This window comes from Rhizophagus irregularis, chromosome 16 (assembly GCF_026210795.1).
Source record: "Rhizophagus irregularis chromosome 16, complete sequence".
In the NCBI taxonomy this organism is placed as follows: Eukaryota; Fungi; Glomeromycota; class Glomeromycetes; order Glomerales; family Glomeraceae; genus Rhizophagus; species Rhizophagus irregularis.
The window spans coordinates 3,492,114-3,505,912 of record NC_089444.1 but is presented as its reverse complement, the minus strand read 5'-3'; the positions used below and the strand labels follow the sequence as shown (position 1 = coordinate 3,505,912).

At 27.6% G+C, this 13,799-nt stretch overlaps 3 protein-coding genes across 3 annotated transcripts; all 3 read right to left on the bottom strand.

Annotated features, from left to right (window-relative positions):
• Positions 1–951: 951 nt before the first annotated feature.
• Positions 952–3,131, bottom strand: OCT59_008465 (uncharacterized protein; the record flags this gene model as incomplete). Its single annotated transcript, XM_025327909.2, has 2 exons — positions 952–2,690; positions 2,768–3,131. The coding sequence occupies 2 exons, from the start codon at positions 3,129–3,131 to the stop codon at positions 952–954; spliced, it is 2,103 nt and encodes a 700-aa protein (XP_025168994.2).
• Positions 3,132–4,564: 1,433 nt separating this feature from the next.
• On the bottom strand, positions 4,565–4,786 carry OCT59_008464 (uncharacterized protein; the record flags this gene model as incomplete). The annotated part of the gene is made up of 1 exon (XM_066142484.1): positions 4,565–4,786. One exon carries the CDS (start codon positions 4,784–4,786, stop codon positions 4,565–4,567), a length of 222 nt encoding a protein of 73 aa, XP_065999363.1.
• Positions 4,787–6,439: 1,653 nt separating this feature from the next.
• On the bottom strand, positions 6,440–13,549 carry OCT59_008463 (uncharacterized protein; the record flags this gene model as incomplete). Its single annotated transcript, XM_025329457.2, has 16 exons — positions 6,440–7,270; positions 7,350–7,748; positions 7,834–8,223; positions 8,308–8,682; positions 8,756–9,133; positions 9,208–9,591; positions 9,664–10,041; positions 10,116–10,218; positions 10,474–10,514; positions 10,596–10,994; positions 11,062–11,436; positions 11,510–11,908; positions 11,979–12,383; positions 12,454–12,852; positions 12,928–13,332; positions 13,547–13,549. The coding sequence occupies 16 exons, from the start codon at positions 13,547–13,549 to the stop codon at positions 6,440–6,442; spliced, it is 5,664 nt and encodes a 1,887-aa protein (XP_025168993.2).
• Positions 13,550–13,799: the final 250 nt, after the last annotated feature.

Below are 13,799 nucleotides of genomic sequence, written 5' to 3'. Positions count from 1 at the left end.
TCGGGATAGCAAGTCAGGCAGACACAAAAAAGAAGTTATTCCAACTTGCTAGATAGATATAATGCGTAAGTATATATTATTTCACAATCCTGTGCTGCGGTTTCTTGTAAGTTTCTTACCATTAATAAAAATGTATTTGTAGACATTTTGTAAAGAACGTGGGACGAATTTCCAAATCACGTAAATGTCAGGTGGTTAGTTAGGGATTAGACGTTAGCAATAGAAATTTCAGCGATGGTCAGTCGTTAAATCATGTATCACGGGCAAAGACCCGATACTTTGTATTTATTTTATTTCGTACTTCTGACACCTGTATAATGGGATGCGTCCTGAATCATTGTATTTATTTTTTAACCTTCGGTCTGTATTAATAAAATTTTTCTTGGCAATATTTACGAAACCATATACAAAAAAACATGCACACACACGTTACAAAATCAAAGTGAAGCTTTTATTGTATTTTTGAGTCGATAAGGGACTCGGGTCTTTATCATTTGTAATTTAAATTATTTCAATTATATACAGTATATCTGTCATTTACCGAACACTAGTTCCAAATAAAAATTTTCTCCCATCACCTGACTGCTGAACCCATTTATGTTGGTAAATTAGAATCTCCATGATATAAAGTTTAAATTTAACTCCAGAAAATTAAGTATAAATTGAGTCGCATGTGTTTTAAAATAGTTATAGTAATATGTTATCACTACGAAATTAAATATATATGACGCTAATTTTCCCAAGATTCGTAAATTCGTTCATTATTTTATACAAATTTAAATTTTGGCTCGTGGTAGTCAGTTTGCTATGTACTCATATATGTTTTGCACCGAAAATAAAATGACCAGAAAGTTAATTTAACAGTGTTACAATCGCAAATATATTACAAGACTACATTGTAGCTCACATAAAAAGTGTTTATCATGACATAATGGTAGATATTATACGAAATTATCTTTCTGCTGCAAAAGAAATTTTCTCGGTTTCCGCACAACGGCGAAAGATTTGTGCACTTCGATCTGCTTTAGAATATAATATATGAACCATTTCAAAGTATAGTCCTTCCGGATAGATTACTGATGGGAAAAAAAATCCATAATTGTTGGCAATACTGTCAGATGGCATGAAATTAAGGACAAACATTGAACATGCATTTTTTCGTCCTTTTGTATATCCAACGGCCTGCTTAACTGCATTACTGATCTCATCTTTAGAATCACCATTAACCATGCATTCGATACCATATTCTTTGCCATTACACACCCATAGATCGCATTTTTTCTCAGATCCTTTTAGAGTTCGAGTCTCACGAAAGACCTTATATGTATTATTAGACACAGCTGAACGTAATAGAGCATAAAGCTCCCCTTGGATAATTGCTTCAGAGAAAGAATGTAAATTGGCGGCCAAGGAATGAAAAATTACATCGTGATGAATAAATTTTAAAAGTCCTAAGATATCTTTCAGGAATTGTTGAGGTTCTTTAATATCTGGGATTGTTGCTAGGCCCTCTCTATATAGAGGATAATATTTGGTTGATAACAAATCAAGCATAATGTTGGATGTGAACCCAAAAAGTTCACTACCCAGATCCTTTATTATGCCAATCGCTTGCAGGTGCATAATAGCGTTTGTATCACTATCTTTGATCTCTGATGAACGTAAAGTCCCTCTTCGTAAAAAGCGCCCTAAGAGATTCCTTGCACTTTCAAGAAGTCCGTTATCACTAGAACCGGAAAGGTGTTTTTCAATGTGATTAACCGCTTTAATCTGATAGTTCGTTGGGCTGCGTCTAAATTCCGTGAAACGTTCATTCCACTTATCAAATTCAAGAGTTTTTTCATTAGCAGAATATTCCATACATAACGATGCCAAAAGGCCCTCTAAACCGGCGTAGCCATTAGTGATACTATAAATATCATCTAGAACTTCTTCACTTAATTTAATATGTCTATCTTTTTGGATATCATTAAAAAACAACATATGCTGATCTTTAGTGAAATCAGACGCCTGAATTGCTTTAGCTGAGTTTAATGGAGACGGAATTGGTTGTGGCTCTAGAAGGCACTTACTATCATGTGATAAACTTTCATCCTCCGATAAACTGTCAATGCTCTCTTGTGATGGTGTTTCAATGACTTTTCTAATTTGTGGAACACTTTCTTTTAGCATGGCAACAATTGAGTAAGTGCCAGTGTAAACAATAGACTTGATACCAATCGACCTATCACTTATGAGTTTAGTAAGTTCTCTTATTTCATCAATCGCATGTTCAATGTTTTTGTTTTTTTTGCTATTAAATAAGAATCGATCAAATTCATCGATAAGTATCACTATCTTCTCCTTGTATTTATCCTTAATTTCTTTACATAAACTGTCACAGCTAGTACACTGTTTTAAAGAAAGTGAATCGGACAACCCAAGCAGAAATCCACATGTTAATACTGAAGAATGTACATAAAAATAATTCGCTTTGGTGTCCCGTAAATAATGCAAGACTGATGTCTTCCCTGATTGGAAATGTCCAACTAGGAGCGCGCACAAATTTTGATTTATGACATCCTCCAGATTACGGGTTGAATCCAGCTCCCTAAATGGAACGTAAAAATTTTCTGATACATCCACAGGACCATAGGTCCTCACGAGTTTACGAGCTCTCATATTTTGATCAGAATTTGTCCGTTTAAGGCCTGTACAAGAAAGATGATTTAAATTTAGTGAACCAGTACAAAATTAACATTAGGTAAACCATTGGGAGACACATTACCGGTGTTGGCGGGCGAAGGTGGTGGTTGGACGAGTATGTGGATACGTTCATCCGGCGGTCCATCTGAGAAAATTTTTCTAGTCAATTTAGTTGTGGACAACCTTTTACCTCCGAATTCTCTTCCGATATTAATTTCAGTATTTTTTAGTTTTTCTCTATTTTCGTCGGTTTCTTCGATTTCAACCTTCCAAACATCTATATTAGAGCTACTAATAATATCCTTTTTCTTTTCATAGATGTAGTCTATGAGAAGTCCAACATTGAAAATTTCAAAAGGGATGGTATCATTCTTAATGGTAATTTTTTCTCCAAGAACAACCGGAAATCCACGAGTGTCACCTAAGATAAAACAATTTAAAATCATCTGCGCAATAAAATCGAGAGTTAAGAGCAAGGTTCGAAAGTAAGTTTTTAGTATAAAGATTATGGATACAACGTCTCCTCAATCTTAGTTTGCACTCAGAATGGCGAAAGTACTTGAGATAGCGAAGGCGAAACATATTTTGACATTTTCATATGTATATATTGTTTCCATGAATGGTTGTTAACCAATTACTACGAACTGTGAGTTAGTACGAATTGAGTCAGAAGGATCAAATATGAAATTACGAACAAAAAAATTTATCAATCGAGAATCAGCCACATGTCACAATACACACATTATCTGTCACATAAAATAATTCCAGCATTCAGTTGTTCAATGTTTCGGACAAGATATTACGCAAAATTTGCAAGGACGTGACTCAGAGCTTATAAAGATAATATCTATTTTTCTGTTCAGAAATTTTGATGATCTTATTAGGCGGAGAACATAAACTTTCGACGAGTTATACTAAGGTCAGTATTGTTAATTATTTCTGATTCTGCGTGTTCTATGCATAACTGACAACCATTTTATTCTATCCAGGATATCGATGTTGGGATAAACGAAATCGGATTAGAGTTAATGTTGGAATATTTTGTTAGTATAGAAAGTTTAGATGAACAAACACCGGCAGACATTAGCATAGAAACTCTATAATTAAGAATCGATTAAGACGGATCATCTCAAAATAATATATTTAGATTGACTGTGTAAAAAAATAAATTTTTATTTTGAATATTTTAATTATTTTTTTAAAATAAATCTTTTTTTTATATTACATCTATATAAAGTGGCCATTTAATATGGGTGAAGTGAACGCTTATTTTCAGATGCTGGAAATAGAATGACACGCCTTAATCCAAAAGTTTTTCAAGTATTCTTTTATTAAAAAGAAATTCAAAATAAAAAAAAGTATTAATTTACTTTTTTTCTAAATTTAATAAATAAAAATTATTAGTTCACTACAGCAGTATAAGAGAACGTTTCAATTACATAATTAGAATATTACTTTATTAGTAGCAAGTGTGAACACATCAATATATTAAGTATTACACAAGTTTATTTATTTATTTTTTTAACACTATTTATAAATTCTGTAATTAAGTATTTTGAAACACTGATTATGACACATTAAATGTCAAAAAATTACTTAAAATTGATAGATAAATAAAATAAAAACCTTGTTATAAATTAATCAATTAATCAATTAAGGTTTTTTTGGTCAATTCCAATCTCTAACTACTCTATTTCACTTAAAGGGACGGAAATAACAGATTAAATCTTTCAATGTTATTATCTTTGAGTAATTTCTCTACTAATTCGAATTCGAGCTGAGTGGTTTTATCATTTCCATTTTCGCAAAATGTACTTCCGTTTCTTTAGCAATGAGAAGAGGACTGTCTATGCTGTCGATTCATCATTGGGCGGGCGAATCATAAAGTCAAAGACGGTCCATCATTGGGTAGTAAAGCTCTTTTGACACGAACATGCTCTTTTGTTTCTTCATTGTACTTGGGCGACCCAAGTAATCGCAAGGAGAAAGACCGTTTATTGGCAATATTATCGATAATAGTCTTACCTTGCAATCCTTCTGGAAGTTTCTTGCGGACCAGCTCAGTGAAGACTGCGACCTGCGAAATATTTTTAAGTCTCATACCAGTAAGTAGTAATTATATGAAATAATATTTTTTTCGCATCACTAGTGCTGGCCATAGTTAAAGTTTTTTCATCCCGTTTTGGGAAGTTTCGAAGGCTCGCTTTGGAAAATTTTGGATATAATAGGCAGGGTTCATACGAGATTAAACTAAGAAATAAACTAGGCGCCTTTCAATTAAAGATTATGAGGTATTTCAGGTGATTCATATTTAAATGATAAAGACTCAGTAGAGCAAATTCATTTTATTTGGGAGAAATTCAATTTTGCTAATTCGGCTTCTTTTTATTTTGCATAATTTTTTATTTTGTATTATGAATTTTCAATTTTATATTAAGATTTAATTTTATTATTTGAATTAAATTTCTAAGTCTTTCATGCTTAAAAGCTATATCTATTGTATAAAAAAAAAAATTGATATAATTATAAAAATGTAAAAATGTAACATTCAAAATAGATCAAACTTTAAATTATTCTATAAGATAATTATTTGAATACATTCAAATCATATATATCACTGTCCGTTGATCCAGTTGTTGCAGTTGCTGTTTATGTTGTTTAATGAATTGCATACAATTAGACACCCAAGTAAAGAAGCACCTTCATTAGTATTATTTGCTTGTCTGTTCAGGTTTTCTTTTTCCAATTATTTCTTAGGTCATTTTTGAGCGCAATCTTCCGAAATAAGTTTATTTTAGCGCTCAGGTACTTCTCGACCCATTCAAAAATATATGATTCAACTAAAATTTACAGTTGATTGTGAGTTATAAAAATTATTGAGACAAATAGCGATGTAGTGATAAATCCCTATAAGAAATATGTATACGGAAAGGATACGTTTTGTATACATTTTATGTACGTTTCTATAGGTTCCGTATACAAATTCCGTATACCGTATAATCCCGAAATTAAGCACCCTTTTTTTACTATAGGGGTGCTTAATTTCAGGTGATTTTATAAATATTACTTTCTCTTTAAAAATTTTCGAAAATTGCATCGCAAAATTGAGATTTTAGACTGCTAATTCGTACTATGATGGTACTACGATCGATAATTTGTACAACTGAATGATTTTCCAAATTAGGTCTTCTCCTTTTCAGAAATTCTCAGAAAGAAGATTTAGGGAAAGTTCGGATTATCAAGAAAATCACGTGATCAATATCTCAATTTTGGCCAGAATTAAAATGTTTTGGCATCAATTAATTTAGGCAAAAATTAAGTGGTTCTAATTCTGTGCCGAAATTAATTAATTTTAGGCGAAATTGGCAAATCATGTGGCTAAGGTTAGTTCTTAGTAAAAGGATAGAAAATAAGGTTAGTAATAAATAATTTAGTGAAAAAACAGTTACTCAAAGATTATTAAGGAGAAATGGATAATATAGACAAATCCTCTACTTTGATTTGGTAAATAGTTAGCAAGAGAATAAAATTGGTAATTAAAAAAAAAATAGCAATATTATTTAATACTAAAATTTTGTATATAACAAATATAGTATTTATAGTATTTATTTACTTAAAATTTAAATTTTAAACAATTTTAATAAAAATTGATCACATAAATGGATTTTCTATTTTTTTCCATTATTACTGTATACTAGCATAATATTAATAAATTATCAAATAAAGTTAGTATTATAATATCTTAGGACTTAATTTAGATTCCACAATCTAAACACTTAGAATTAAGATCTTTTGTAAAAGGATTAAGTAATCGTGATGTATAAATAGCTTGTGGATGAGTAGTTTCCTGGTAATTTTTAATAGATAAAAGATTTTCTTTTCTATATTCTTCTGCTTCTTTGAATTGTATTTCTATTTCATTATTTTCTGCAATATAAATAGATGTAAGTAATACTGATATTGATTTTTCCACTTCAATAATACTTGGCCTATTGTTTGGGTTTGAATCCCAACATTTTTTCATTAAATCAATATAAAATTTTGGTGCCTCCGGCTCGTTTATTTCAGGTCTATTTCTGTTGCAAATATCTAATGCTAAATTATGATCATGTGCACAATTGGCAAAAGGTTGTTTTCCAGTTGCTACAAAATACATAATCATACCAAAGCTATAGATATCTGCTGCTTGAGTATAAGTTTTTCCTCTTAATACTTCAGGAGCCATATAAGGCATAACTCCATAAATTTTTGTTTTATCTGCATTACTAACATCTTTACATAATCCCATATCTGAAATATAAACATATATTTCTATAGAAGGATTACTAAATAATATATTTCCAGGATGAAAATCACAATGAACTCTTTGTTTTTGGTGAACTTCTTTAAGACCATTTATAATATTAAGTAATGTAAATAATTTATTTTGCCAATTAAAATGTTCATAGTTTGCATTTATCCAATTATTAAAGCTACCATATTTTGCATATTTAAGAACCATAATATAATCTTTTGTATCAGGATTTTGAGATATTCCATAAATATTAAGAATATTACTTCCTTTAACTATCGAGTATTCTTTAACCTATTTAACATATTAATATAAACAATAGTTAATATATTTTTTAATTAGTTTTATTTCAAATTTTTTAAAAAAATCATACCTCATTTAAAAATTCATTGGTAATGTTTTGTGAATTATGTAAACATTTTAAGGCAACTACTCTATTTGGATCCCTTTTATATATTTTTTTATCTGCATCATATTCTAATGGACCATTTTTCCATTTTGCTGAATATACTGTAGAAAACCCACCTTTACCTATTTCCTTAACATTATTAAACTGATTGTAGGGTATCCATTCAACTACTATACCACTATAGTCATTTATTTTAAAATGCATTTCTTGAATAAAACCATCAATTATTTCATTTCCACTGATATAATTAATCCAATTTGAATTTCTTTGTACTAAAATATAATCATTTGTATCTGGATTTTGAGATAATCCATACACCATAAAAATTTTTTTGGCAAATTTTCTTGTTGAATATTTTTTTACCTAATAAATAATAAAGTATAATAAAAAAGATAAGTATATTTTAATTTTTTTTAAAAAAAGATTACTATTAATTTAAATTTTATACCTCATTAATTACAAAATCAATAGGATCTTGTAAGTTACTATGCAAACTTTTTAAAGTAACTTCTTTATTTGAATCTCTTGAATAGCCTATATTCCATCTATTATCTTTATATACTAATGGACCATCCGTCCATATTGCTGTATATACCGTCATAAAACTATTTTTACCTATTTCTTCAATTTTACTAAACTGATTATATGGTATCCATTCTAATATTGCATCATTATAACCACTAACTTTTAATTGCATTTCTTCAATAAAATTATCAATTTTTTCATTTCCACTTGTCCAGTTAAAAACCAAAATGTAATCATTCGTATCTGGGTTTTGAGATATCCCATACACTTTAAGAACCTCATTGCCAAATTTTCTTGTTGAGTATTTTTTTATCTAAAACATAATAAAAGAAATAAATACTATATTATATTTATATTATATTTAATTAAAAACAATATGCTGATTTAAATTTTATACCTCATTTATTACAAATTCAATGGAACCTTGCAAATTACTATGCAAACATTTTAAGGTAACTTTTTTAACTGAATGATCTATTTTCCGTCTATTTTCTGATGGACTAACCTTCCATATTGCTGTATATATTGTCATAAAACTATTTTTACCTGTTTCTTCAATTTTATTTAAATGATTGTATGGTATCCATTCTAACATTGTATCATTATTATAGTCATTAACTTTTAATTGCATTTCTTGAATGACATCATCAAGTTTTTCATTTCCGCTTGTCCAATTGAAAACCAAAATGTAATCATTTGTATCTGGATTTTGAGATACTCCATATATTTTAAGAACCTTTTTAACAAATTTTCTTGTTAAATATTTTTTTACCTAAAGTATAATAAAGGAATAAATAAATATTTCATTTAAAAAAAAGCATATTATATTGATTTAAAATTTATACCTCATTTATTACAAATTCAATTGGATTTTGTAAGTTATGCAAACATTTTAAAGTAACTTCTTTATTTGCATCTCTTGAATATTCTATGCTCCATTTATTCTTCTGATATAATGGACCGTCCTTCCATATTGCTGAATATATTGTCATAAAACTATTTTTACCTGTTTTTTCAACTTTATTAAATTGGTTGTATGATATCCATTCTAACATTGTGTCATTAATGTTGCTAACTTTCAATTGCATTTCTTGAATAAAATTATCAATTTTTTCATTTCCACTTGTCCAGTTAAATACCAAAATGTAATCATTTGTATTTGGATTTTGGGATATTCCATACAATACATGAAACTCATTATTTTTCATTGAATATTTCTTAGCCTAAACATTAAATAAAAGGATAGTAAATAAACTATGATAATAAAATTTTAAAAATATGTGCAAAAATTTTATACCTCATTTACTATAGAATCAATAGGATCTTGTAAGTTATGCAAGAATTTTAAGGCAACTTCTTTATTTGAATCTCTTGTATAATCATCATGCTGATATTGTAATGGACCATCTTTCCATATTGCTGAATATACTGTCATAAAACTATTTTTACCTGTTTCTTCAATTTTATTAAATTGATCATATGGTATCCATTCTAATACCATATCATTATGGTCCTTAATTTTTAATTGCATTTTTTGAATAAAATTATCTATTATTTCATTTCCACTTATCCAAACAAAATTTTTTTGAATCAAAATATAATCATTAGTATCTGGGTTTTGAGATATCCCATATATTTTAAGCACCTCTTTTCCAAATTTTCTCATTGAATGTTTTTTTACCTATAAAGCATAATAAAAGAGATAAGCATATTTTATATATAAGAAAAGTACTATACCAATTTAATTTTATACCTCATTTATTATAAAATCAATAGGATCTTGCAAATTATGCAAACATTTCAAAGAAACTTCTTTATTTAAATCTCTTGAATAATCAATACTCCACATATTCTCCTTATATAATGGACCATTACTCCAAATTGCTGAATATATTGTCATATATCTATTTTTACCTGTTTCTTCAATTATATTAAATTGATGGCATGGTATCCATTCTAATACGATATCATCATAGTCACTAACTTTCAATTGCATCTTTTGAATGAAATTATCAATTTTTTCATTTCCACTTATCCAGTTTAATACCAAAATGTAATCATTTGTATCTGGATTCTGAGATATTCCATATAATATAAGAAATGAATTATTTTTTGCTGAATATTTTCTAGCCTAAAAAAAGTAATAGAGATAATAAATATACTATACTAAAGGGAAATTTTAAATTTTTGGAGAAATTTTTATACCTCATTTAGTACACATTCAATAGGATCTTGTAAGTTATGCAAACATTTTAAAGCAACTTCTTTATTTGAATGTCTTGCATAATCTTTGCTCCATATATTCTCCCTATATAATGGACCATCCTTCCAAATTGCTGAAAAAATTGTTGCAAACCTATTTTTGGCCATTTCGTTGATTAAATTAAACTGATTGTATGGTATCCATTCAAATATTGTATCATTATGATCTTTAATCTCCAATTGCATTTCTTGAATTAAATAATCAATTTTTTCATTTCCGCTGATCCAATTTGCAAGGCTTATAGATTTATTTTGTATTAAAATATAATCATTTGTAATTGGATTTTGAGATATCCCATACAGTATGAAAAATGATTTATTTTCCGTTGAATATTTTTTTGCCTAAATATATAAACAAAAAACAAGAGATAATAAATATACAATAATATAGAGAAATTTTAAGATATTTGCAAAATTTTATACCTCATTTATTATAAATTCAATAGGATCTTGTAAACCATGCAAACATTTTAAAGCAACCTCCTTATTTGAATCTCTTGTATAATGTTTACTCCACCAATCCATTTTATGTAATGGACCATCCTTCCATACTGCTGAATATATTGTCATAAAGTTATTTTTGCCTGTTTCTTCAATTTTATCAAACTGATTATATGGTATCCATTCTAATACTGTATCATCATAATCATTAATTCTTAATTGCATTCTTTGAATGAAATTATCAATTTTTTCATTTCCACTGATCCAATTTGTGAGGTTTATAGAATTATTTTGTATCAAAATATAATCATTTGTATTTGGATTTTGAGATATTCCATACAATATGAAAAATGCCTCACTTTTTGTTGAATATTTTTTAGCCTAAAGTATAATAAAAATAAATAATTATACTATTTTATTTAAACAAAAATACTATATTTTAGCATACCTCATTTAGTATTACAAATTCAATAGGATCTTGTAAGTTATGCAAACATTTTATAGCGACTTCTTTATTTGATTCTCTTGTATCCGAGTCATTGTAACATAATGGACCCTTTTTCCATATGGCTGAATATACTGTCATAAAGCTATTTTTGCCTGTTTCTTCAATTTTATCAAACTGATTGTATGGTATCCATTCTAATATTGTATCATTATTGGCTCTAACTTTTAATTGCATTTCTTGAATGAAATCATCAACTTTTTTATTTCCGCTAGTCCAGTTAAAAACCAAAATGTAATCATTTGTATCAGGATTTTGAGATATCCCATATACTTTAAGGACCTCATAGTCAAATTTTTTCATTGAATAATTTTTTACCTACAAAATTATAATAGAGGAGTAAATATATTTTATTTTTCTTTTTTTAAAAAAAATGATTTAATTTTTATACCTCATTTATTACAAAATCTATGGAATCTTGTGAATTACGCAAACATTTTAAAGCGACTTCTTTATTCGAATCTCTTGAACATTCTATGCTCCATTTATTTTTCCAATATAATGGACCATCCTTCCATATTGCTGAATATATTGTCATAGATCTATTTTTGCCTGTTTCTTCAATTTCATTAAGCTGATTGTATGGTATCCATTCTAATAATGAATTATTATAGTCACTAACTTTTGATTGCATTTCTTGAATGAAATAATCAATTTTTTCATTCCCACTGATCCAATTTGTGAAGTTTATAGAATTATCTTGTACTAAAATATAATTATTTGTATTTGGATTTTGAGATATTCCGTACAATGTGAGAAATGCTTTATTGTTTGTTGAATATTTTTTAGCCTAAACATAAACAAAAAGGATGAATATACTGTAAAAAAAAGTATTAATAATGCCTGTAAAAATGTTATACCTCGTTTATTACAAATTCTATGGAATTTTGTGAATTGTGTAAAAATTTTAAAGCAACTTCTTTATTTGAATCTCTTGTATAATAATATTCGTTCCACTGATTCTTCCTATTATATAATGGACCATCCTTCCATATTGCTGAATATACTGTCATAAACCCAATTTTGCCTGTTTCTTCAATTTTATTAAACTGATTGTATGGTATCCATTCAAATATTGCATTATTATAATCTCTAATATTCAAATGCATTTCTTGAATAAAATAATCAATCTTTTCGTTTTTGCTAATCCAATTTGTGAGAGCTATAGGATTATTTTGTATTAAAATATAATTATTTGTATCTGGATTTAGAGATATTCCATATAATTTGAGAAATGCTTCTTTTTTTATTGAATATTTTTTAACCTAATCATAAACAAAAAAAAGAGATAAATATATTATTTGAGAATTATAAAATATTTGTAGACTTTTATACCTCATTTACTACAAAATCAATAGGATCTTGTAAGTTATGCCAACATTTTAAAGCAACTTCTTTATTTGAATCTCTTGTATAATTTTTACTCAACTCATCTTTTTTGTGTAATGGGCCATTTCTCCATATTGCTGAATATACTGTCATAAAACTATTTTCTCCTGTTTCTTCAATTCTATTAAGCTGATCGTATGGTATCCATTCTAATACTGTATCATCATAGTCACTAATTTTTAATTGCATTTCTTGAATTAAATAATCAATTTTTTCATTTCCGCTGATCCAATTTGAGAGGTTGATAGAATTATTCTGTACTAAAATATAATCATTTGTATCTGGATTTTGAGATATTCCGTACAATATGAGGAATGCCTTATTTTTTGTTGGGTATTTTTTAGCCTAAATATAAACAAAAGAGATGATGAATATACTATGTTAATAAAAATATTAAAATAATCTATAAAAATTTTATACCTCATTTATTACTACGGATTCAATGGGATCTTGTAATAAGTTATGTAAAAATTTTAAAGTGACTTCCTTATTTGAATCTCGTGTATATTCATCATTCCAATCATTACAGTGTAATGGACCATTTTTCCATATTGCTGAATATATTGTCATAAAATTATTTTTGCCTATTAGTTTTATTTTATTAAATTGATTGTATGGTATCCATTCTAATATTGTATTATTATAATCAATAACTTTTAATTGTACTTTTTGAATGAAATCATCGATTTTTTCATTTCCACTGCTGATCCAATTTGTGATGTTTATAGAATTATTTTGTACTAAAATATAATCATTTGTATCTGGATTTTGAGATATTCCATGCAATACGAGAAATGCCTCATTATTTGTTGAATATTTTTTAGCCTAAACATAAATAAAGGAGATAAATATAATAAGTTAAAAAGAAGTTATAAGCAAAAGCCTTTAAATTTTGTAAGGTACTTAGAATACTATATATGGCCTGTAATATATAACATTTATCGCTCAAAATGGTGAATGCAGTTATATTTAATATAAAACAATGAAACCCGGACGAATATTGATATTCGAATATACAATCTCAAATAAACTGCCACACCATTTTGAAAACAGCGATTATTTGTATAAAATACATAAATGAAAAATATTTTGCAAATTAAAAATATTTATTAAAATTTTATACCTCATTTATTACAAATTCTATGGAATTTTGTGAATCATGTAAAATTTTTAAAGCGACTTCCATATTTGAATCTCTTGTATATTCATCATTACGATAATTATAATATAATGGACCATCCTTCCATATTGCTGAATATACTGTTATAGAACAATTTTTGCCTGTCTCTTTA